Here is a 26,220-nt window from a genome sequence, read left to right as displayed (position 1 = left end):
TCCGGTTAAACAGTTATCCTCTCAAGGTCCGTGAACAGGTGCCACTGGTGAGCGCCTCAGGGAAACTCCAGCCACACCCGGCAGGCTTTGACTTGTCGCGAGTCACAGGGCAACGTCGGTGGGATCACACGTAGGGAAATCACTGATTTTAATCAACGGGTCTCAACGTAAAGCTGCAAAACAGCTGTGACAGAGCTTTTCTGGAGTTGATCTGGGGACCTAACAATTCAACACGTACGTTAAGCGAGAATGGGCTCAATTTCTGAGAATCCCATCGGTAAGAAAGCCTTTGGAACAACACTGTATTAGGACACCCTGTAGTAAATGCCGGCACAGGTAGAGTCTCTACGCGACTGTTGTGTTAGAAATTTATTAGAACACGATTTTCTTATCAGTATATCTTGTAACTAATGCTACCCCCACCAGGGACTGAAATACATCATCTCAGGAGCTGCGGAAGCCACAGGGCTTTGTAGGAAAGACCACGTGTCAAACAAAGTAATTTATGTTAATGAGAATTAGCTATGAGGGCACTACACGAGAAATGTTCAAAATTGTCCATGAGACGTACTCTTTAATCCTGTGCTTTCTTTGGCTAATGCTTTCAAATCATTAACAATATTCTATGTCAAGAAGTTAAAAACATCAAGAAAAGTAAATTACAAGTTTTCATACTCCAATTCTTTTTGTTGCTGTACATATAGTGAAGAATACATTATAGAAAGTCTCCAACCTGAGCCCAGCTTCCCTCCTCATCTTCCTGATGTTACGTGGTTAGGGATGCAAAAGAACATAACTATTAGTATTGGTGAGCTTAGTGACGCAAGCAAATTAACTTTGCAGGGGAGGTGCAGCTTAACTGGGCGAAAAGGGTCACAGAATCAAAGCATCATGCAAAACTCATGCAAAACCAACAATTCCCGTATCTCATGCAAGGAGCGGACTTCCCACGGCAAGCACACCCGGAAGAGGAGAAAACTAGGGCCAGAGGGCTGAACTGAGGTCTCCCGTAAAGAAGACAGCAATTAAGTCTATTCTACATGGAGCAAGTCTACCAACTTTAAGTTCCTGAAAAAAATATAAAATAAGATGAAATATGGATTGTGTTTCACACATTTAACTAATACCTAAAGGAAATACTTATCCAGAACAATCGAACGTAAAGCGACATTTCTGTTTTCCACAGAAAGGCCAAGAACGGCGCCAACCTGCAGTGGGGCTGCCCGGGGAGGGGCGGGGGTGGGGGTGAGCACGGGGCGGGACTGACCGTCTGGGGCGCGGCCGTGAGCGTCTCCATCTCCTCGTGTGTTAACCAGACATTTCCCGTGGTCTAGGGGCACCCCGTGACCGGCCACATCCAGGGCAAGGGCAGCGGTGACAGAGGGGAAAGGCGGCAGACACGTCAGCCAGGGCACGGGAGGGGAGCGGGTGGGGCAGAGGCCGTCCCCACCCACCCCCCGTCTTAGCCGCCCACAGGGAGACACGGGCGCTCACCGCGCTCGCCCTTCTCCGGGCAGGACACCGCCTTCTTGAGGAGGACAGCCCTAGAGCCTCCTGTGCCACGCTGACACCTGAGCTACGTGGCATCTGAAGAGCAGGGAACACACTGCGTGCTTCTGAAAGTGGCGAATGATTCTCGAGGAACTGTTAAGCCGTTGTACTTAAGACGGTCTCACCCAGTCAAAGCACAACAAAGAACAGGATGGAAGTCCGGCTTCGGGCTCTGGGGAGACGGTTGTGAGCAGGCGGCCGCCGGTGACCGGGCCTCAGTCAGAGGCGGGGCGCGGGGCCGTCGGCGTCCCAGTGACGGCACCGCCGGGCTTCCCCGCAGCCCCGAGCCGGCCGAGCCCCCGCGGGCGGTGCCCCCGCCTAACGGTGGGCAGGTTCCTCACGGGAGGCCTGTTCGTCTTCACCGTCCATTAAACTCAACTCATGAGACGCTCCCTCTACCGAGATACTTGATAAAAACTGCGGGAAAGCCCCCAGCACCTTCATTTCTGAAAAGGCGACTCTGGTGAAACACCTGGGCACAGAGCAGACCAGATACACTGAGATCACGCGCGCCTGTGCAAGAGGTGAGGACACGGGCCACTGTCATCACCACGACGCTCCCACTGAGAAACAACGGAAGACAAGCGAACAGAAAAGCTTTCACGCTTTTCGTGTAAAGTAACTGTGAGCCCTGAATCGGGCGCTGACCTGCTACTCAGAGGAAGCACGTCTGTGAGGCTTAGTTTCCGCACCAGTTTTTCTGTCCGGAGCAGACAGACTGAAAGCAGAGTGGGAACTGAGCCGGTGTACAGAGTCTGCCCTGGAGAAATGAAGAGCTGGCCCGCCCTGATCTCCCAATTATAATTCACATTTTCATTACGTTAGTTTTTGACTCTTTCAACTAGGAGGACCCTCTGAAAGGACTTCCAAGGTCTTCCCACGTGGAGCAAAACTGGATGGGCACAGACACTACTTGGAGCGCACCTGCAGATCACGGGCTCTTAAAATCCCAGGGTCTACAGCTCCCCAAAGGGAAAGCGCCAACAGGCCGAACAAGGCAAACGCGGGAACCACTGCTTACAATGCAACCTGGGGTCTAAGCTTTTTCTCCTTCACTTTCTTTAAATTCATATTTAAATTTGTGATGATCACTTTTTTACGTTTTCAAAGACTCCCATTTCTATATTACAATGCCACTGTAGCCAAGCTGTTATAAAAGTATTTAGTGACGTATCTTTTAACAAGCCAATTGCCGCAAATTAAAAGTTGTCATGTCTTTGAATGCTACACCTTTAAACTGGAACACTGGATGTGTTTATAAAGAACTGCGGAAGCAACACGCATAGGGGATGAACTCTTTTTACGGAAACGTACCGTTCTTGACGTAGGAGGGGCTGACGGACTTGTCAGGGACATGATCTCCTGAATCGCCAGCCTCAGCTTCAGCCGGTGCAGAGGGTTGCTGATGCCGATCTCGCGCTGGATCTCCGTGTCCGACAGGGCGGACATGATGGCCCCGCTCTTCACGTTGGCTCGGCAAGCAGCCACGTACCAGGCCGGCATCCCGACCCAGAGCTGGAGACGGGGGACACGGGGCCAGAAGGTTACGCGTGGCGTACGGATGGGCTCGCACACTCGGCCAGGATTCGGAGAGGGGCATACGCACCTCCAGCCAGACGACAACAGTCGGCCCGTCCCACTGGGCAAAGGGTAAGCCTTGTCTTCGGGCTTCTTCGAGCAATTCATGCCTACAGGTGACAGATGTTCAGACCTTCAGGAGCCACGCTACACACAGGCAAAGTGTCCTCTTTATAAACCCCCAAAGTGTGACGCCACACATCTCATCATTGTCCTTCAACCTTCTAAACCATCCACTGAAGGGTAGTTTGGAACACATCACACTGAACGCCTGAGTAATGAAATGCTGAAAAACCCTCCACGATTCTCTATGGAATCGTCTCCTTCCAGGATTAAAGAATTACTACCAACTTTAAAAGACCCAGCAGAGTCTTCATATCCAAGGTAGGCTACTCAACACGAAACACAATCACGCATCCCTTCGTAAGCAAGGAGGACGAATGTGTAGGAAGAGGAAACCATACCTGGGTCTGAACAGAGGAGCCTGCCTCAGAGAGCTCCAGAAACGCTCAACGTTCACGACAAAACACAGAGAACAATGCAGACTTGAACACTAATAACGCTCTAATATAGCTAGCAAGGAAAGGGCTGGACTTTGGCTGTTTCTATTCTGCACTGCTATTTAGCTAAGTAGGTATCGGCTAAATTAAGATATTGGGTCATCTTTTTTTTGAGGGGGGGTTATTTAATTTATTATTTTTTGGCTGCGCTGCGCGGTTTGTGGGATCCCAGTTCCCCGATCAAGGATCAAACCTGGGCCCCCTGCAGTGGAAGGGCAGAGTCCTAACCACTGGACCACCAGGGAATTCCCGGGTCATCCTTTGGTTTAACCCACAAGCTTCACATCCAGAAAATTTAAATGCCAACAACCTCTACCAGTGCACACAAGGCAGGCCGTGAGCCTATGATCCTGATGGCAATGCCAACTGCCCCAGGGCAGGAGGCAGCGAGGAGTCCTGGGATCCTTTACGGCAGGGCTCCCCAACCCCCGGGATGTGGACCGGTACCGGTCCGTGGCCTGTTAGGAACCGGCCGCACGGCAGGAGGTGAGCGGCTGGGGAGCGAGCGAAGCTGCATCTGCCGCTCCACATCGTTCGCACTGCGGCCTGAACCATCCCCCTGCCCGGCCCCCCCGGCCTGTGGAAAGATTGTCTTCCACGAAACCGGTCCCTGGTGCCAAAAAGGTTGGGGACCGCTGCTTTATGGGAGCAGAAATGTTCTGTGTGCCTGACTTTAAAATGCCCAAACCATAATGTTAACATCTTTTAAAATGATTTTGTCTACGGATAACACCCTAATGTAAATGATAACACAAGAAGCTTTATGAACCTTATTGTACTTCTTTGAGTTATGTACTTACAAACCTTTCTGAAAGTCACTAATTAGTTTAAAAATGAAAAGTCTAGGAGAGAAGATGGGACTGGAGTGGAAAGGACAGGTCCATTTACCTGACTGGACATCCCTGAGTCACTGCAAAATTCCTAGGTCGTTCTTAGTTATTTTTCTGTAATAATTTCTGCAGATCACACCACGGAATCTTTTATTTCTAAAGATACTTAGTGGCTTTTCTTTCTTTCTCTCTTTCTCTTTTTTTGGCCACGCTGCACGTCTTGTGGGATCTTAGTCCCCCGACCAGGGACTGAACCTGGCCACCGCAGTGAAAGCGCGGAGTCCTGACCACTGGACCGCCAGGGAACTCCCTAAAGAAACATAGCGGCTTTTCATTATATTCAAGTAGCATTAGACTTAAGACTGTGAAGTCTATGTACAATTAAAGCTCAAAATGTTTCACATAAAATTTCAAGTAAGTGTTCCTTTAAGTCAACCTTAGGTTTCCTGGGAATAGCAAATACTGTATTATCCAGGAATAATTATACGAGAGAACACAACACGTATCTTAATAGCTCAAGCACAGTAAAAAAAAAACGGTAAACTTTTAAAATTAAAACAAACAAAGCTATTCATAAATTAAAAACAAAAACTGAGTCCACATGAGATTGTGATCATCTTTTGACACAGGATCCCAACGCTGGAAGGAGTAATGGGGGCAAGAAGGGCCTTGTCGGGCAGAATGAGCCATCAGCGCCCTGAACCAAATGCTACTTCCTGTTCCCTAAAGATGACGCCTCCTCAAAGACAGCAGCTACACCTTATGCAAACATTCACGGGAGCCATACGAGCCTCTGCGATGCAAACAAGTCCTGGGCAGGTCACCCGGGGACAGCCCGAGCTCTAGAGTGTGGTCCCTGGACGGCCAGGCCGGCCAGGAGGGGGCGGGGCGGCACCCACCGGGCCGGGGGCTTTCAGAACCCCACGCTCTGAAGGGAGCCAAACAGGTACTGAATCCTTGGCACTTTGCCAGAGACCTCATTTTTTTAATATGCAACAGATATTCACTGTAGACAAGAAATTTAGGGTTACAAAGAGTCCACTGATTCCATTACCTGAAGATTGGCGCACATTGTTCTGACTCTTTTCCAGGCAAGAGCCGTTCGCTTTCATAAAAAGCCTTTTCTACTATGGATGTGTTTCTGGGATTTCAGAGCTCCCGTCCAGCGCCCTGATGACACCGGGATATGGTGACGGAGGCAGGACAACGCGGCTGAGAGGCGCGGGAAGCCAGCGAGAGGGCGCGGAGGCCCCGGCCGGGCGGCCGGCCCAGGTCTCGGCCTGCCGCCCGGGGCGCCTTCCCCTGCGAGGCGGCCCAGGGCCCGGGAGCACGAGCCCCTCCCCCCCGAGGCGCCCGTCCGCGCTGGGGGCAGCACACCCGCAGGCGGCATCAGCTGCAGGGCCCCCACCCCCGCCCCTCCGCCCGTGGGGCACAGAACAAATCACTGCTCCTCTCCCACTCCATCTAGGAGCCCACTGCTGCCTGCTGCCGACAGAACCTGCGACTGCCCCGAGTGACGTGCCGCGTGCCCTGGGATCCTCTGTTTCTAGTCTCTCCTGTTTCCGCTTCTTCTCAACTGGGAACGCTCACACCCCCCTTCAGGGGAGGCCCACCTGCTCCCACGACTGCCTCTCTTCGGCACGCTCTCCTGCACCACAGGGCTCTCGGCTGCCTCACGACCAACTGCTGACATTTTATCTGTTCGAGACTTGGGGCCTGCCATGGCACACACAGTTTTGTGTCCCTCACTGAATCCCATCATATACAGTCTGAGAAACCAGGAGATGAAAGCAGCTATTTGGACACTATTTGGGAAGCTATCGATAAATCCTCTGCCAGAAGTAGAACGCCTGGTCTCTGCTAATGGAATATCGGTAACAAAAGGCCAAGAGAAAAAGACTTTATGACAAAAAATGGTATTTAAAAAACTGTTGAGTGGCAGAATAAAATCTTTTCAGTCCTTCAGTTAGGAACAAATGTGTTTCTTTAAAAAAAAAAAAAAAGTACTGACATCAAGAACAAAGAAATAAATAAATGCGAAGTAGAGCCGACCAACTCGCCCATGCACCCACATGACCACTTTCTAATTATCAACAGAACCGTCTTTTCTTCCTTCTTTACTGCAGCTACCAAAATAAACATGACAGGCATTTAGTCCTCAGCTAAGTTAACTGCAAGGGAAGGAGGTATTCCTTCACAGGTCAGTCTTCTAGAAAACAAGAAATCTTCCGGTCATTAGCTCCCAAGCCTAAAACACGAGCACTAAGGCGACAGGACTCCAAATGCCTTAAATCCGCCCAAAGCACCCAGCTCTGTTCTGAAGAAGCTGAGCTACAAGCCAGCACCCTGCAGGAATGAGGGGGGTGCCATCTGCCGAGATCCCGCGGCCCCAAGCCACGGTCCAGAGGCAAACACAGGACTCGCTCCGCTTCTGCTGGGACTGACTTCCTTCCTCTGCATCGCTCTCTGCTGTCACTGTCTCACTCTCATCTGTGACCTCAGTGTACAGAGAGGACTGCGGACACGAGCCCGAGGGGGCTGCCTCCCCTGCGGGCCAGCTGGGACGAGGTCAGCACGTGCCCACCCGGCTCGGGCCACGCAGGCGGGGCTACTCGTCTGGGACTTGATCTGCCCCCTCAAGGATCAAATTCTAGATCCCAAGCGGGATTTATTAAATACCTGCTCTAGTAGTCGAATGATGTGGCACACTTCCTAACCTCAGAATTAGAGTCACAGGAGAAAGACGTTCAGAAATACACTGAATTCTATGTGGAACAGACACGCCTATGAGAGAAAGGTCATGTCATATGTGAATGACAACGTGCGTTTTAAATTAGGACAGAAGCACCACGGTCAAGCTGTCTTTCGTAACAAGACGGTTGTGTTAGCTTCTGCTGATCAAACACCATATGAGTGGCATCATCCAGACAGACAGGGCCTCATTTCTCTGAGACTGACACTCTGCACACCCCGGCACCTCCTACAAAGGCTCACTGGGCTCCACTTCACTGACGCAGCCGCGCAGGCCGGCGCAGGGCCGGAGAGAGGCCCGGGCGGGAGGACTGCGGTGCTGCTTCCCGTCAAAAGCAGTGCAGCTCAGAGCCTGTAGCGGGCGACGGGCAACGCGGAAGGTTTCAGGACACACACAGCACAGCAAACCCGACAACTCAGCTTCCCCTGTGAGCGCACGACAGCGTCAACCAAGGGGAGGTGGAAAGACAGCATTTAAAGCACCAGGTCCTTATTAACGAGGTCGAGTTGAAACGCCGTTGGGCAAGTGCCCGCACACGGGGAGCCCGTCTAGAGCCCAGGCCACCGCGATGACGGTCAGGGACGCCGACTTCCACGACAGCTGCAGCCTCCACGCCTCACCAGGCATGTCCAGCACCAAGTGTGCCCACCGTGCTCTCTCACGTAGCTTTCATGAAACCTGAAAGTCTCATCTTCACCAAATCTTGAAAATTCTCTAAAAAAGTGGACGCACTGGCTGTGTAAATTTAGCAGTTAAAAGAGCACCTCTGAGATAAATTGGGGCTTAATAAAAAGAAAATATTTCTGACAAGCGTGTTTTGATTCTCCCATCGATAATGCCATAAATGTTAAACTATATTCAAACAATATTTTTTCTGGAAAGCTAAAATACTTTTTTCACATTTATAAATAAAGCATTCTCCCTAAAGTCAATTGTATCTCTGGTTAACTGACAGAACTAAAATTACCCACTGCAGTCAGAAGATCTTCGGACTCTGCATCGCTCTCTAAGTTGCCAGCACACGTTCGAACTTGCCGCGCGTGACGATGGAGCGGAGCACACCTGCTCGTGCACGCTCAGCCACGGTAACACAGAGTCAGAAGTTCCGCCCGAACACCCCAGCTCCAGAGGACCCCGCCTAGCAGACACACACCCCAGTGCACAGACCTGCATCACACGCCGGGCAAGTAACCCAGCGACGTCTGCCACAGGCAGCCCACCACTCGACTTCCTCCTGAGAATTACAGGACAAGTGGAGAAAACACAGTGGCGCATTTTGGCCAATTCATACTACGCTCGACGCTACGTGAAACACGAACGCTCAGGAGCAGAGGGTGGGAGGGCTGGGCGGCACAGCCATAACCCCTACTGGTCTCTCGCAGCTGAGCGGGAGCATGTGAGATGAAACGCCCCAGCAGAATCTAGGGCACACAAGTGTCCTGGCATGACTCCAGAAGGGCAAAAGGCTCTGACGTTAAGTCCCCATAAGCGAACGGCAATTACTTGAGTTCGGGTACAACACTCTCTACAGTTCAAAGACAGCAACGCTCAAATCAGCTTTTGCTGCTGAGTGGTTTCTACAGATTTCCACTTCCGGGGAGCCAAAGACCGAGTATTCCTGCGGTGTCGTGAGCAATGACCGAGCGGACAGCACTTCCCCCGGAACGCAATCAACACTATGCCAGGCAAGATAACTGTGACTTCTGAGAAGAGAGCTAAAATGAGGCAGATTTCACAAAAGAAAAATCAACAGGCAACTTGAGGGGCTAAAGGCAAACTGGCCTCTAGTGGAGAGGGTCCCCGTGGGCTCAAGGGTGGTCCTGGGGCCAGTGCCTGCAGGCCCCGGATTCCAGACCAGTGTTGGTTTCTCAAGGTGCTTGACAGTGGCCAGATGACCTTCCCCATCGTCAGATTTATCACAGAGCCCACCCAGCTTCCTCCTGTCTCAAGGGCCAGTATTACCACCTTATCACCACCTTCCCCACTCTCAGGTTCGTGCTCACCCGAGACTACAAAGCGTTCCGTCTTATTTCCCACTTGTCGATTCACTGGGACAGTCTCCGCCTATCCAGGTCATCTACTTAGCGCTGGTTTGGGATGTGGTCACCCGACACACAACCCGTCCTGGGTCAGAAAACGTCCTTGGACCCAGAGACACGTGCACACCCTATGTGCCTCTGTGCCTATCCTGGGGCATCACAACGCCTGAGCTCCTTTGTAGAAAACCACCCCTACTGTTATTGCTTATTTTCAGAATCAGGACAACTCAGAATTAAAATTTAATAAGATTGCAAAACTGAGAGTCTGTTTAAGATAAAAACACAAAATCTACGAGCGGAGGGAAAAAAAGGCAACACGGTAAGTGGCACCTTCCTGACTGACCGCTAGTGCGAGCAACAAGCCTCTGAACACCGGTGGCAAGTCCCCGCGGTGGCTGCGGTTACACGTGCGCCCTCCCCAGTGCCGGCACTGTTTAGGGAGCCTCGTGTACGTACACGTAGACGTGTCTGTACAGCTAACGCTCGTAAAGGCCCCACGGGGTATGTGCTACTAGGACTCCCATCTCACAGACGAGAAAACTGAAGCACAGGAAAGCCACGTTTCCCAACGCCCCAGAGCTGACTTGTGCAGGAGCCGGCATTCAGACACGAACGCTCTGCGGCTGAGCGCGACTCGGCCCCACGCCGTGTCCTCGCCAGGGAACTCTGCAAAGTGGGCTAGGAACCCATGTGCGAGTCCTTCCCAAATTCACAGATGTTGTAAGTCCTCCGGGAAGTACGGTTTAATAAAGGCTTTGGGTTAAGCTTTCAGAAGATAATATATATACAGAGCTGGATATCACATTTAATCAATAAACATTAGTTAAAAATCAGGAACAACTGAAAATTGTTCAGTGAGATCGACAAAAAACAAAAACCTTACTTTTTTTGAAGTTTACGATTTTTTTCAGCCTGTCCTCCCAATTTGCTGAGTCCCAAGGCATCTTGAGATGAGTTTTCTGTCTCTGAAATAACAGCTACGAGGAAGCAGAGTGGTCGAAATATTGAGAGAAAATCAACACGGCCGAGTTAGGTGTTTCTGTAAACAGGTGGAGGAGTTTTTGTAGGGAGAGTGAAGAAAATTCTAAAGGCGAACTTTCCGACCAGATGGCACGCACGCATACACGCACACACACACACGCGCACACACACAGACACACAGACACACACAGACACACAGACACAGACACACACACGCAAACGCTCAAGAGGCGGTAAGGCTGACGCCTGGGAGACGCTCCGTGCTCTCTGGGCCGTGTGGGGACCCGCTGGGGAAACAGACCCGGGAGAACACCCAGCTTGTGTGAGAGGAAGCACGCGGTGGCGACGGGTGGCGGAGGGGCGCGCGGAGGGGCACGTGCAGCCCCCTGCCCGCTCCGAACACTGAAGAGTTGGCTGGAAACCACCCACCTTGTCCCAGCGATTCCTTGCCAAGGGCTCCAGGTCGGCCCTTCTCTTTCTTGCCAAACAAGCGGCCGATAGAGGACTTGATGCCCTTCTTCTTGGGGGCTTTGTGCAGCGAGTCCTGGCTGCTGTTGCTACTGCTGGGGTTGCTCGCGGGGCCGTCCTGCGAGCCTGTCGAGCTTTGGGGACAGAAAACAACCTTTAACGGGGGGACCTCGCGCAAGCACACCCCCCACAAAGCTCACTGCTCACGGGCCGCGCTGCGCTCAAGAGGCGCAGGCTCCGCTGCACGGGCAGCTGCCCCCGAGGGGCCGAGGCTCCGACGCGAGCTCTCCTCCCGAGAGGGCGGGGCCCGGCTCCAGACCACGCGGTGCAGAGCGCACCCCGAGCCCCTCCAGGTGGCCGCCCGGCAGGCGCAGAGGCCCCCGGGGAAGGGCGGCTCCTCCCGCCACCCTGAGTGTGACCTTCCCCGCCGGGCGGCGGCGCTGGAGAGAGGACCATGCGTGCCCTCCGTCGAGCGCTGCCTGGCTCAGGACAGGGGCTCAGCAGGTGGCGGTCTGACCAAGGCCAGCGTCACAGAACCGTGACTGCCGGTCTCCTGAGAGGGGGCACTCGGGGAGCACGGAAGGACGGGGTGGGACACTTCACAGCTCGGAAAGGACGAGAACGCATCCGAGAGCCACGGAGCGTCCTACAGAGGAGTAACGCTCAGAAACAAGCCCGCGCTGGGTGGAGGCTCCACCCAGCAGAGGAAGAAAGTTCCCAAAGGAATTAATCTGTAGAATCTGAAGAAATGAAGTGTTTCTAAAATTGCTGATATCACTTAACTCTTTTCTTGCCAAGCTGACTCTGTCCAAACGGAAGGCACCTCCTGCCGGATTTCACTACATCGCCCAGAGCAGGGGCCGGCACCCTAAGTCTATCACTGAAACAAACAGGCTGAACTGAGTGGTATTTCTTTAAAATCATCATCCTGACGTGTTTGTCAAGAGAAGATGAACAGACTTCCCGGAAGTGGAACAGGAGAGCAGGCCCCTTACTTGCGTGCGTCCCTGATGTCCTCGTGGCTGGCTGTGTGCAGCCGCTCCAGCCGAAGGGACCGCGGGGAGGAGGGGGGCGAGGTCTCACATTTGATGGTCGTCTTGTCGTCTCGTACCTCTTCTCGCGAAGCTGGCAGCTGAGGGATTGAGATAAGTGTAAAACTAGGTGACAACAGACTGTGACGAATAAAGGAAATCACGGAGGCTTTACATTGTAACCAGAAACTTATTTGAAAACCTATTAGCTATACTTTCTGCCTGTACAAAAAGGCTTGATCTAGCCTAATGCCGTCTTAAAGGGCTGTCTTGTTCATGAGGAGCAAGGCTGTCAGCAGAGGGAGCACAGAGCAGAGCCGACTCCCGCCGGCCTGCACCCACATGAGCGCGGAGACCCGACCCGGACGGGGGCCTCCCCGTGGCCTGCCGTCCCTAGCATCCAGGCCACCCGGACAGCCCCACAGGGGCAGCAGAGAGCTGAGCCCCGCCTGAAGGCACCACCATGAACCACGCGTGGCAGTAACCGCCCCGATGAAGAGGGCGCCTGTGTTTATCTCCTGATGCCGTCCAACAGAGACACGAGCAAGGGTAAGAAGCCTCTCAGGCAAACCTGTCCAGACCTTTCTGCTTGAGAGGAAAAAGGAAATAGCTTGTTCCAGGTCTTCATCAAAAGATCATCTCTTCCAGACTCCCAGCTTTTTGGCTTGTCATGGGATGTGAGTATGGGAGGCAGGGTGGTGGTTACGGTATGGGGAACAGATTAACCCCTTCAGGGTCCAGGCAGATCTCCCTTATAAATTCGGGTTCTGTGGTTAAGCCAGGTTAGATTTTATGAAACACGCACGGCAAGCATCTGTATAAACAGTGAGACGTGAGCAACCGACCTGTGCCTTTTTAACGGGATTCTGTAAAGAATATTGATCCACTGCAGCCCCTCAGTGGCTTGGTGACAACAAAGTGACCCAGGGCAAAATACAGCTGAACTCATTTAAGCAACAGCTGGATAAACTCTGTGTCCTCTCCTGATTTCTAATTACAGTCATCAGACAGCAAAAGGCTAGAAAGGCTAGAAATCATCAGTGTGAAACTTAACAGGGATCGATCTCAAATTCAAGTTAAAACAATCCTTTATAAAAATCAAACAGGTCAGGGAAGTGACGCAGGTCTGAGCTGACTATGGACTCCATGGAGACAAACCGCTGCTTTGAAGCCCAGCTGACACGACAAGCGCCTTCCCAAGGGCCTCTTCCTAAGGAAGCGCTCCGGGCCCACCCAGCCTGGCTGCCTCTCCCCCGGGAAGAGAGCCCACCCCACCGCGCCCACGTGACTAGGACTGCCCCTCCCCCGGGATGAGAGCCCACCCCACCGCGCCCACGTGACTAGGACTGCCCCTCCCCCGGGATGAGAGCCCACCCCACCGCGCCCACGTGACTAGGACTGCCCCTCCCCCGGGAAGAGAGCCCACCCCACCGCGCCCACGTGACTAGGACTGCCCCTCCCCCGGGAAGAGAGCCCACCCCACCGCGCCCACGTGACTAGGACGGCCCCTCCCCCGGGAAGAGAGCCCACCCCACTGCGCCCACGTGACTAGGACGGCACCTCCCCCGGGAAGAGAGCCCACCCCACTGCGCCCACGTGACTAGGACGGGCCGCTGCACGCAAGCCGGGCAGGCATCTCGGCATCCACCAGTGACGCGGAGGAGGAGACAGGTCCGCCGGAGGCTGGTTCTGGGCACACACACGCCAAACCTAGAACAAGGCCCCCTAAGTAGCCAGTCAGCGAGCTCAAGCTACCACACGCAACAGACCAGGCCACCCCGCCGGGGTGTAATCAACAGGCTGCTACCTTTACTGAGAAAGTCTTGCCACCGAGAAAACTACAAACGTACGCAGCAGAACTACGTCTCGCTGCCGGCCTGTGGACTGTGCAGGGGCAGCAGGGCGCGGTCACCCCGAGGGGCACGGGTCTCTCCTTGTCCTCACTTAACAGGCGGGCAAAGCCGGGCACAGAGCGGGTGAGCGGCTCACCCAGGTCACAACCAATCGGTGACAGAGCCAGGACTTTAAACTGCCGCGCTGCTGTGGCCTGGCAGGGGGGCTCTGGTGCACTGGGGGGCTGGGCCGCAGGACGGCTGCCCGCGTCCTGCAGGGCTGCGCGGTGAGTGCACGCTCGGGGGGCTGTGAGCCTGAGAGGGAGGGAGGCATCGTGGTCAACAGATCTGGCCCTCAGCAACCGTACTCCCTCCAAGAACAGGGGCTCAGTCCAGGGTTATCTGAGAGGAAGAAGCCCCGAGCGCCCTCCATCAGGACTGCTGTGAAGGAGACAAGAGCTCCTGGTGGAAAAGCGGGCCGGACGGCGCCGGGGCTGAGGGTCCAGGTCCTGAAATCAGACAAATCCACGCTGCGCTGCCGATGGACTGTGCGAGCCTGGGCACAGCGCCTGGCCTCTCTAAGCCTCGGCGTCCACGTCTGTTGAATGGGGATAACAACAGCACCTGGACCTCACGTGGGTGTTTGTGGGATTAGGGAACAGGCTCGTAAAGCATTCAGCACGATGCCTGGCACAAAGGAACAGCCTACCGAACGCTACTACCTGTGACTGTTAAAATTGCTTTCCCCCAAATCTAGCATCTATGGCTCCGCTTCCATCATTTCTTTTTAAAAAACACTATGGGGAATTCCCTGGCGGTAGAGTGGTTAAGGACTCAGCGCTCTCACCGCCTGGGGCCCGAGTTCGATCCCTGGTTGGGGAACTAAGATCCCGCAAGCCTCGCAGCGCAGCCAGAAATAAATAAGTAAATAAACAAATAAATAAATAAAATTTAAAAATAGTAACAAAAAATTAAAAACACTATGTCTACTATAAATAAGCGTGCAACAATTAGAAGGCAAACAAGCGGGAGAAAGGCAAACTCTTACATTTGTCCCAGTGAACGACCTATTTCCAGCGGAACCATCAGCATATGTTAAGTGGAGGGTGAGTTTCAACACTTCCATTAAAACATCAATCATTCACCAGTACACAACCACATAGTGTTCATTCACGTAAAACGACAGGGACTCTTCAATACTTCACACAGAAACAAAGGCATGCTAAATTACTAAATATTTTACCTTTCTACGATGTTTCCTTAAATCACTAGGCTGACAGATGCATGCAAAGAAATGAAGAGAAACCAGATTTACTGCACACTTTGAAGTTAAAAATTCAAGGATCAGTACAGGCAAATATATTAAAAAGAAAATGACAGAACACATGTAAGTGAGATAAGATTTAGAGAAAATGTAACTGGAAATAGAACATTTTTTTGACCACAAAAGTTAAATATAATAAGCTATTCAAGATTTCCTAGAGAAACACTATAAATTATTCCTCAGGAAGATACAATTCTATTACAACATACTCAATTTCTTATAATATGGCATTCTGTATAACAAAGGGCCCTAACAGTTGTCTATTCTAAGCCAAACTTCTCTATAACTTAGTTTTTCTTAATAAGAAACATGTTATACTTTAAAATAGCAATCTAACTGATGAGGAAGTAATTGGAATACCTATTTTAACACTGAACAAATCTAACCACCTATTGGACATTAACATAAAGTCCTTACCTAGAATTTGATTTAAAACTTCTCAAAATAAATTTATTGATTAAAGCAGGTACCCTGTGAAAATATGTAAGAATAAAAGCTAGCATAATAGCAGATAGAGTCTTTAAAGACATTAACTGTGCATGTTTAATAAGCTGATGAGATTTACCGTCTTAAATAATACAAGCACCAAAACCAGAAAGTACGTTGTGTCAAAGAGTCCATTAATTCTACACTTAATGGGTCATTTCTTTACATAAGCAACACCTCACTTGTGAATTACACGCATGCTGTACAGTGTGAGCGAAAACACTGATCCATCTACACCAGGCCTGCAGCCATACCTATTACGCAGTGATACACTACATAACACTTACCGCTACGGGGGAAAAACACTGTTTAATGAGAAACGAAGATAACGCAGAGACCCCACTAAAGAGCCACGACCAAGCACAGACACACACTGTGGACCACAGCGCTGCTGTGGAAGGGACTTATAACGGAGTGGGGTGGACGGGGAGGGGAGCTGGATGGTAAACTACAGACTCGGCGGTGGGGAGGCTGGGGTCTGGATTAACAACGATAAAACAAAGGATGATACAGGGAATCAACACCAATGACAGAAGCAGACACATCGTCAGCCAGTACAGAGAACCATATAACAAGGAAAAAAATACACAGAACTGTTTTTCCAAATTCTCTGAAAGAAATTAAGCATGAAACCACAAATGAAATCATCAGAGTTTTAAATATCAGCTAATTAACTAATGATGTAAATTATAAAAACAGTATGCCAAAATACCACAAAATGGACTAGTTACCACTTCCCATGTCACTAAAATGATTCATAGTTGATTTAATTATACGCTGGCTAACAGTGCAGCTAAAATGAAAATGGGTGGTAACAGAAAAAAAGTATAATACAAGTGCAGTTAAAAAGCAGAATATTGTAAATATGATTTCATGTGGTAAACAGCAATGCACTCACAAAACCTCAACTACATACACAAGAAAGTTGTAACGTGTGCTTTAGAGCTGCACACCGTCACCACACGGTCATCGCATTTCCAGATGAGGAAGCGTGAGGAGGCCCGTCTGCTTCCCTGGGAGCCGCGGGACACCGGCTTTTAACCTGGTTCCACACGCAGAGCCGGCGTGAGCGCGCGGCCAGGTGCCTCAGCAAGAGGACCAGTTTAGCTTTTTTGGTTTTGTTTTGACCGCATGCCCTGCCCCCTCCAGTGAGGCATCCCTAGCGTAAAGGAAGACAGCGTTGACTCTCTGTACAGTTTTCGAGATGCCATTAGGGCTGCCTATGTTTACTCTTGCTAAGCTGTCTATTCCTGAAAAACAAACACTTTCCTGTAGCTGCTGTGCCTTGCAGAGGCCATGCCCAATGCTACACAAAGGAGAACTTTGGATGAGTTCATGATGACATGCTAAGCTGGTCGCCCAAACATTAAAATTAATTTGTCATTCATTGGGAGACTGATTAAATACTAGCTGGCTTTAAAAATCTTGAACCTCTGAGCATAGCAAATGTACCTGATTTTCTTCTAGGTCAACAAAGAAAGCAAGCAAGCAAACCAGGTGTGCTGGGGGAGGGTGCAGCAGGGAGAAGGCAGACACTTACCAGAGTCATGACGCCTAGTCTGTCCACTTCCCTCGCAGGGCTGTGCGGGGCCCTTCGAGGGGCGGGCCGCACGCTGCTGGGAGGGGAAGAGCTGGCCCGAGAGGAAGCGGGGTACGGGGGGATGGAGCTCACTGATCGAAAACGACCAAGGCTGTCTAAGCTCCCACTGCCCACCCTGCTCTCAATCTCCTCCGCCCTCTGCTCCGTGTTCTCCTTTTCTTCTTGTATCAACCTAAAACAGAATAAAACCGTCACCTGCCTTTGTCAGAAAACAGAGGAACGTGTCTAGATAACAAATCTGGGTTTGTGTTCTGTATTACGATTAACGACTTACCACTGAATCTTACAAAGTTGCTTCCGATCATTCACGTTTGATTTTACTTATTTACACTAAAATTCTGATGGGGGCTGGGTGGCAACTCTCACTGCATAATGAGATATTTAAAATTTACAACTTTTACCTTCCCTGTTTTTAGAGCAAAGCTGCATACCTGTCCATCAATTTTTTCAACTAGAAATCGGGAACTCTGATATAATCAAAAAAGCAATTCACAAAGCAATTTGGAGTTTTTTTTTTTTTTAATCAATCATCAGTTTTATACACATCACTGTATACATGTCAATCCCAATCGCCCAATTCAGCACACCGCCATCCCCACCCCACCACAGTTTTCCCCCTTGGTGTCCATACGTTTGTTCTCTACATCTGTGTCTCAACTTCTGCCCTGCAACCCGGTTCATCTGTACCATTTTTCTAGGTTGCACATATATGCATTAATATACGATATTTGTTTTTCTCTTTCTGACTTACTTCACTCTGTATGACAGGCTCTAGGTACATCCATGTCTCTACAAATGACCCAATTTCGTTCCTTTTTGTGTCTGAGTAATATTCCATTGTATATATGTACCACATCTTCTTTATCCATTTGTCTGTCGATAAGCAATTTGGTTGCTTCCATGACCTGGCTATTGTAAATAGTGCCGCAATGAACATTGGGGTGCATGTGTCTTTTTGAATTACGGTTTTCTCTGGGTATATGCCCAGTAGTGGGATTGCTGGGTCATACGGTAATTCTATTTTTAGTTTTTTAAGGAACTTCCATATTGTTCTCCATAGTGGCTGTATCAATTTACATTCCCACCAACAGTGCAAGAGGGTTCCCTTTTCTCCACACCCTCTCCAGCATTTGTTGTTTGTAGATTTTCTAATGATGCCCATTCTAACTGGTGTGAGGTGATACCTCACTGTAGTTTTGATTTGCACTTCTCTAATAATTAGTGATGTTGAGCATCTTTTCATGTGCTTCTTGGCCATCTGTATGTCTTCTTTGGAGAAATGTCTATTTAGGTCTTCTGCCCATTTTTGGATTGGGGTGTTTGTTTCTTTAATATTGAGCTGAATGAGCTGTTTATATATTTTGGAGATTAATCCTTTGTCTGTTGATTCGACTGCAAATATTTTCTCCCGTTCTGAGGGTTGTCTTTTCATCTTGTTTATGGTTTCCTTTGCTGTGCAAAAGCTTTGAAGTTTCATTAGGTCCCATTTGTTTATTTTTGTTTTCATTTCCATTACTCTAGGAGGTGGATCAAAAAAGATCTTGCTGTGATTTATGTCAAAGAGTGTTCTTCCTATGTTTTCCTCTAAGAGTTTTATAATGTCCAGTCTTACATTTAGGTCTCGAATCCATTTTGAGTTTATTTTTGTGTATGGTGTTAGGGAGTATTCTAATTTCATTCTTTTACATGTGGCTGTCCAGTTTTCCCAGCACCACTTATTGAAGAGACTGTCTTTTCTCCATTGTATATCTTTGCCTCCTTTGTCATAGATTAGTTGACCATAGGTGCGTGGGTTTACCTCTGGGCTTTCTATCTTGTTCCATTGATCTATGTTTCTGTTTTTGTGCCAGTACCATATTGTCTTGATTACTGTAGCTTTGTAGTATAGTCTGAAGTCAGGGAGTCTGATTCCTCCAGCTCCGTTTTTTTCCCTCAAGATTGCTTTGGCTATTCGGGATCTTTTGTGTCTAGATACAAATTTTAAGTTGATTTGTTCTAGTTCCATAAAAAATGCCATAGGTAATTTGATAGGGATTGCATTGAATCTGTAGATTGCTTTGGGTAGTATAGTCATTTTCACAATATTGATTCTTCCAATCCAAGAACATGGTATATCTCTCCATCTGTTGGTATCATCTTTAATTTCTTTCATCAGTGTCTTATAGTTTTCTGCATACAGGTCTTTTGTCTCCCTAGGTAGGTTTATTCCTAGGTATTTTATTCTTTTTGTTGCAATGGTAAATGGGAGTGTTTCCATAATTTCTCTTTCAGATTTTTCATCATTAGTGTATAGGAATGCAAGAGATTTCTGTGTGTTAATTTTGTATCCTGCAACTTTACCAAATTCATTAATTAGCTCTAGTAGTTTTCTGGTGGCAGTTTTAGGATTCTCTATGTATAGTATCATGTCATCTGCAAACAGTGACAGTTTTACTTCTTCTTTTCCAATCTGTATTCCTTTTATTTCTTTTTCTTCTCTGATTGCTGTGGCTAGAACTTCCAAAACTATGTTGAATAATAGTGGTGAGAGTGGACATCCTTGTCTCGTTCCTGATCTTAGAGGAAATGCTTTCAGTTTTTCACCATTGAGAATGATGTTTGCTGTGGGTTTGTTGTATATGGCCTTTATTATGTTGAGGTAGGTTCCCTCTATGCCCACTTTCTGGAGAGTTTTTTATCATAAATGGGTGTTGAATTTTGTCAAAAGCTTTTTCTGCATCTATTGAGATGATCATATGGTTTTTATTCTTCAATTTGTTAATATGGTGTATCACATTGATTTGCGTATATTGAAGAATCCTTGCATCCCTGGGATAAATCCCACTTGATCGTGGTGTATGATCCTTTTAATGTGTTGTTGGATTCTGTTTGCTAGTATTTTGTTGAGGATTTTTCCATCTATATTCATCAGTGATATTGGTCTGTAATTTTCTTTTTTTGTAGTATCTTTGTCTGGTTTTGGTATCAGGGTGATGGTGGCCTCATAGAATGAGTTTGGGAGTGTTCCTTCCTCTGCAATTTTTTGGAAGAGTTTGAGAAGGATGGGTGTTAGCTCTTTTCTAAATGTTTGATAGAATTCACCTGTGAAGCCATCTGGTCCTGGACTTTTGTTTGTTGGAGGATTTTTAATCACAGTTTCAATTTCATTACTTGTGATTGGTCTGTTCATATTTTCTGTTTCTTCCTGGTTCAGTCTTGGAAGGTTATACCTTTCTAAGAATTTGTCCATTTCTTCCAGGTTGTCCATTTTATTGGCATAGAGTTGCTTGTAGTAGTCTCTTAGGATGCTTTGTATTTCTGCGGTGTCTGTTGTAACTTCTCCTTTTTCATTTCTGATTTTATTGATTTGAGTCCTCTCCCTCTTTTTCTTGATGAGTCTGGCTAAAGGCTTATCAATTTTGTTTATCTTCTCAAAGAACCAGCTTTTAGTTTTATTGATCTTTGCTATTGTTTTCTTTGTTTCTATTTCATTTATTTCCACTCTGATCTTTATGATTTCTTTCCTTCTGCTAACTTTGGGTTTTGTTTGTTCTTCTTTCTCTAGTTTCTTTAGGTGTAAGGTTAGATTGTTTATTTGAGATTTTTCTTGTTTCTTGAGATAGGATTGTATTGCTATAAACTTCCTTCTTAGAACTGCTTTTGCTGTTTCCCACAGGTTTTGGATCATCCTGTTTTCATTGTAGTTTGTCTCTAGGTAGTTTTTGATTTCCTCTTTGATTTCTTCAGTGATATCTTGGTTATTTAGTAACGTATTGTTTAGTGTCCATGTGTCTGTGTTTTTTACGTTTTTTTTCCCTGTAATTGATTTCTAATCTCATAGCGTTATGGTCAGAAAAGATGCTTTGTATGATTTCAATTTTCTTAAATTTACTGAGGCTTGATTTGTGTCCTAAGATGTGATCTATCCTGGAGAATGTTCTGTGTGCACTTGAGAAGAAAGTGTAGTCTGCTGTTTTCGGATGGAATGTCCTATAAAAATCAATTAAATCTATATGGTCTATTGTGTCACTTAAAGCTTGTGTTTCCTTATTAATTTTCTGCCTGGATGATCTGTCCATTGGTGTAAGTGAGGTGTTAAAGTCCCCCACTATTACTGTGTTATTGTCAATTTCTTCTTTTATAGCTGTTAGCAGTTGCCTTATGTATTGACGTGCTCCTATGTTGGGTGCATATATATTTATAATTGTTATATCTTCTTCTTTTTGGATTGATCCCTTGATCATTAGGTAGTGTCCTTCCTTGTCTCTTGTAACATCCTTTATTTTAAAGTCTATTTTATCTGATATGAGTATAGCTACTCCAGCTTTCTTTTGATTTCCATTTGCATGGAATATCTTTTTCCATCCCCTCACTTTCAGTCTGTATGTGCCCCTAGGTCTAAAGTGGGTCTCTTGTACACAGCATATATATGGGTCTTGTTTTTGTATCCATTCAGCAAGCCTGTGTCTTTTGGTTGGAGCATTTAATCCATTCACGTTTAAGGTAATTATCGATATGTATGTTCCTATGACCATTTTCTTAATTGTTTTCGGTTTGTTTTTGTAGGTCCTTTCCTTCTCTTGTGTTTCCCACTTAGAGAAGTTCCTTTAGCATTTGTTGTAGAGCTGGTTTGGTGGTGCTGAATTCTCTTAGCTTTTGCTTGTCTGTAAAGCTTTTGATTTCTCCATCAAATCTAAATGAGATCCTTGCCGGGTAGAGTAATCTTGGTTGTAGGTTCTTCCCTTTCATCACTTTAAGTATATCATGCCACTCCCTTCTGGCTTGTAGAGTTTCTGCTGAGAAATCAGCTGTTAACCTTATGGGAGGGGAGTTCCCTTGTATGTTATTTGTTGTTTTTCCCTTGCTGCTTTCAATAATTTTTCTTTGTCTTTAATTTTTGCCACTTTGATTACTATGTGTCTCGGCGTGTTTCTCCTTGGGTTTATCCTGTATGGGACTCTCTGCACTTCCTGGACTTGGGTGGCTATTTCCTTTCCCATGTTAGAAAAGTTTTCGACTATAATCTCTTCAAATATTTTCTCTGGTCCTTTCTCTCTCTCTTCTCCTTCTGGGACCCCTATAATGCGAATGTTGTTGCATTTAATGTTGTCCCAGAGATCTCTTAGGCTGTCTTCATTTCTTTTCATTCTTTTTTCTTTAGTCTGTTCCGCAGCAGTGAATTCCACCATTCTGTCTTGCAGGTCACTTATCCGTTCTTCTGCCTCAGTTATTCTGCTATTGATTCCTTCTAGTGTAGTTTTCATTTCAGTTATTGTATTGGTCATCTCTGTTTGTTTGTTCTTTAATTCTTCTAGGTCTTTGTTAATCATTTCTTGCATCTTCTCGATCTTTGCCTCCATTCTTATTCCGAGGTCCTGGATCATCTTCACTATCGTTATTCTGAACTCTTTTTCTGGAAGGTTGCCTATACTCCACTTCATTTAGTTGTTTTTCTGGGGTTTTTTTCTTGTTCCTTCATCTGGTATTTAGTCCTCTGCCTTTTCATCTTGTCTATCTTTCTGTGAATGTGGTTTTTGTTCCACAGGCTGCCAGGACTGTAGTTTTTCTTGCTTCTGCTGTCTGCCCTCTGGTGGTTGAGGCTATCTACCAATTTGGAGTTTCTAAACACAAGTCTCTAGACCAGATGAAAATGCTGAGTTGATTTTTTTTTAAGGTTGAATTTGAACAAAAGTATTATTTCATAAAGTTCTCTACCAGCCTCATGTGAGTTTCTTTTTTTCTGTTTGTTTTTTGGTTTTTTTTTCTTTGTTCCCCAACCAGGGACTGAACCCCTGCCCCCTGCAGTGGAAGGGCAGAGTCTTAACCACTGTACCGCCAGGCAAGTCCCTCATGTGAGTTTCTGGGTTCATGTCAACCACGCTGCATTACTCTGGAATTCAAGGTTAATGTTCTTCTCCCCCAGTGTGTACTGGATGGTTAAATAGCAGTCTAAATATTTGATTATGCAAATACAATTATTTTTATATTAAAATACTGGGTCCTTGTCGTAACCTTCCCAATTTAAGTTCTACTTACATATCTTGAAAGTATTTTCTCAGTTTTGATAACAAGTCGATGGACAGAATTTACCATTTATATCAGGTCAACCTGCTGCATGAGGAAAAAATCACTTTTACCTGGCAACACGCTATAAAAATAAAAGTATATAATTGTTTCATAGTTCCCGCAGGGATGGGGAAAGACAGTCTTTCAGAGCTCATCTGGGTTCAAACACGGCACACGAAGAAGTCAGTCTATTAAGTCAAAAGTGCAGGCAGCACAACCTACTTTTGCCATTTTTGCCATTTATTCTGCGGCCTTTCCTCTCTGGCCCCCATCCTCTGCAGGTGGGAATGGGCACCTCTGCCTGTGTTAATGTGACAAGAGCAATCTGAGCAGCAACTCTGATCGGGTCCACCACAGGGTCACCGGCCTGGGGCCGCTCTGCACGTGGACTTGGGACAGGAGGTGTGGCCATGGCAGATCTGACACCGGGCAGGCCTCAGGGTGCCCGGTCACACTGCTGCCCCCAGACCTAAGGCCTCCTGATCACTACAAGGTAGTCTTTTGGATTCTATTCCCTGTTTTGCAAAGTAACTATTATAATTGCTAAGACAGTTTCTAAAGAAAACATCTTAAATATACTGATGAGACTAAAAAATACTCAAACACACATCCTTTGACCACTGTCTTACAAGAACCAATTTTCACATTATGTTAATTTAAAAGCAAAACGCAAGTCCGAGTGGGAGTCTGCCAACCCGAAAACCCCAGCTTTTCTGTTCCCGGTGGCTTTGGGACACACCGCAGAATACGTGAGGCTCCGAGGGACGCACAAGAGGGCGACCCCTCCGTGCCGGAGGGCGCACGGGCTGCAGGGGGGCAGCACCTCGGGGCTCAGAGGTGGGGGGGACACGCCAGCTGGCAGAGGCTGATGAAGGGTGCCCTCACCTCCTGCGGCACGCCCACCCTCACCTGCCCCTGCGCCGAGCTTTGGCCTTTCTCCCGGTCGGCCACCCCGTCACCCAGCCCTGCCCCGGGAAAGGAATCCGGGGAGCTGACTTCGCCCCGAAGCCCCGGCGCCATGTCTCCGCTCTGCACCCCGGACGGACATGGCCTCGGCTCTCTGCACCCTGCCCTCTCTCTCCAGATGTGTCGGCAGCTTCCGGGGACAGGGGCTGAACGCCTCTCCCCTTCCACGACGTCTCACACGGTGTGCTGACACCACAGCTGTGGGGAGGATGCCCTGTGTAACCGAGCTTTATAATCAAGGGCGACCTCAGGACTTCAAAGTCTTACGACAGAACCGAAGTAAGCTTTCTCATTAGGGGACACTTAGGCTTCTCTACGTAGCGACCACCCCTCAGAGACACCGTGCTTGTGGGGAGCCAGGCGCGGGCGCACGCACCGGATCTCTTTGTTGATGGCGTCCAGCTGCTCCTGTAGCATCATGGCCAGCGTCTGGGCGTCAGCCTGCCCGCTGGGCGACAGCAGGGTGGCCGAGCTGAAGAGGGTGTCCCTGTCGCCCTCGCCGTCAGACACGTCCGCGTCGCTCTCGAACGCCTGGGCCACGCTGGCCAGCACGCTGGCTTGCTGGGCGCGCTCCCAGTCCTGCTCGTTCAGCGTCTGCACCTGTGCGCGAGAGACCACGTCTCAACAGCAACGGCCACGGCAACTGCGGTCTACCAGAAACTTACAACAATTTTACACAGACACCCAGAAGATTCTGGAAAAATGGGTCACGCTTAGAAGCCACTGACATCTGCTAAGTGAGCAGTATTTAAGAAGTGGGCAGGAGGAGAATCTATTTCTTAGACGGCCTGGCGACATTCACGTCCTAGCCTGGACAGGAGGCAATCCTATGACGTTATTCACAAGGCTGAGGCGACCGAGTCAGAAACAAAAACCGAAAATTAAAAAAATTAATTCCGTGCCACCATCAGCCAGGCTGAAGGGAAGTAAAAAAAAGTCCATCAGATCCAAAGCCGCTGGGTTCACCTCAGTTGCCATAACTTTTACCAGTGTCACCAAGTAACATGGTTCTCGGAGGTCCCTTTGTCCTCCCGCTTCTGAGGCTGGTCCGAACAAGCGCGGACACGAGCAGCCGCAGCAGCATGCAGCAGCAGGGCAACGGGAGAGCCAGCCCCCGACAGCCCCCAGGGCGCAGGGAGCCACAGCGGGGCTTTTCTAGGGAGCCGCAACTCCCGCTGCAAGGGCACCTCTGTGCACAGAGAGGGTGACGCTGTCATCAGAACATGCACGGAAGCAGCGTGCTCGCTGGGGCTCTGTGCTGCCTCTCCTCTGGGGCCGTCTCACATCCCTTCCCTCCCCAAACCTCCTCCCGCCCCCCATCCCCACCTCCACGCTCAGCCCAGGGTCCTGCCTCCCGTTTCCCAGACACGACCTCAGTAACCGCGGGGCAGCCTCTAGACGCAGGCTCCCCGGCCCCCTGCCCCTGGGGCCTGTCTGTGCCCACGCACTCCGTCTTCCTCCCTGACCCTCCCCAGGGCCGGGCCACCCCCTTCAGCTGGTCCAGGATCACCTGCCATCACTCCTCCTTCCCTGTGGCTAATCCACGTCCTAGGGGCTCATTCCCAACAGCCTCAGGATGTCCACTCCCTCCTCTCTCCTTAAAAGCACACAACACGCAAGAGGGAAGAGAAATGGGAACATATTGTATATGTATAACTGATTCACTTTGTTATAAAGCAGAAGCTAACACACCATTGTAAGGCAATTATACTTCAATAAAGATGTTTAAAAAAAAAAAAAAAAGCACACAACAGGAACCACAGAACTCTCCCTCCACGGCTCCTTCCAGCAACCACTGCGTTTCCCTGAAAGCTCCCCAGGGCAGCCTCTACTCCGCCCCTTCCCTCCTCCGTCTCCCACTCTCTGCAAGCAGGTGTGGCTCCAGGGGGCTCCATGGAGCCCGCACGACTAAGTCCCCTCCCCCACGCTGCCCCAGCAGAGCATCGGAGCGTCTGGCTCACAGGGCCCCGCCCTCCCGGGCTACTCCTCACCCTCCTGCTGCCCCTTCTCAACCTCCCAACCTCTGAATCTGGGGTGCCCCACGGCTCTATCCTTGGACCTCATCTCTCGCTCCATAGGCACCCACCGGGTGACTCTATCTGGCTCATGCCTTTAAATACCACCTGTACGCCCATGACCCCAAGTCTACCTCGGGTTGAGAGCCCTCCCGGGTCCAG

General features: G+C 48.9%; 1 protein-coding gene across 5 annotated transcripts in view; it reads right to left on the bottom strand.

The window, feature by feature from the left end:
• The window catches only part of PPFIA1 (PTPRF interacting protein alpha 1), a 95,445-nt gene that overhangs the window by 12,855 nt on the left and 56,370 nt on the right, over positions 1 to 26,220 (bottom strand). For 3 of the 5 annotated variants that reach the window (XM_036859629.1, XM_036859630.1, XM_036859631.1), the window contains 10 exons: positions 24,420 to 24,643; positions 16,973 to 17,204; positions 14,866 to 14,895; positions 11,755 to 11,891; positions 10,721 to 10,893; positions 10,194 to 10,287; positions 3,158 to 3,239; positions 2,866 to 3,066; positions 1,268 to 1,330; positions 734 to 760 (listed from right to left, as the gene is read on the bottom strand). In XM_036859629.1, the coding sequence (XP_036715524.1) occupies positions 734 to 760; positions 1,268 to 1,330; positions 2,866 to 3,066; positions 3,158 to 3,239; positions 10,194 to 10,287; positions 10,721 to 10,893; positions 11,755 to 11,891; positions 14,866 to 14,895; positions 16,973 to 17,204; positions 24,420 to 24,643 (1,263 nt within the window). The remainder of the gene's footprint in view (positions 1 to 733; positions 761 to 1,267; positions 1,331 to 2,865; positions 3,067 to 3,157; positions 3,240 to 10,193; positions 10,288 to 10,720; positions 10,894 to 11,754; positions 11,892 to 14,865; positions 14,896 to 16,972; positions 17,205 to 24,419; positions 24,644 to 26,220) is intronic. The other 2 variants (XM_036859632.1, XM_036859634.1) reach the window with 1 other exon arrangement.

Source organism: Balaenoptera musculus, chromosome 8 (genome assembly GCF_009873245.2).
Source record: "Balaenoptera musculus isolate JJ_BM4_2016_0621 chromosome 8, mBalMus1.pri.v3, whole genome shotgun sequence".
Lineage (NCBI taxonomy): Eukaryota > Metazoa > Chordata > Mammalia > Artiodactyla > Balaenopteridae > Balaenoptera > Balaenoptera musculus.
This window is presented reverse-complemented; position numbering and strand designations above follow the sequence as displayed.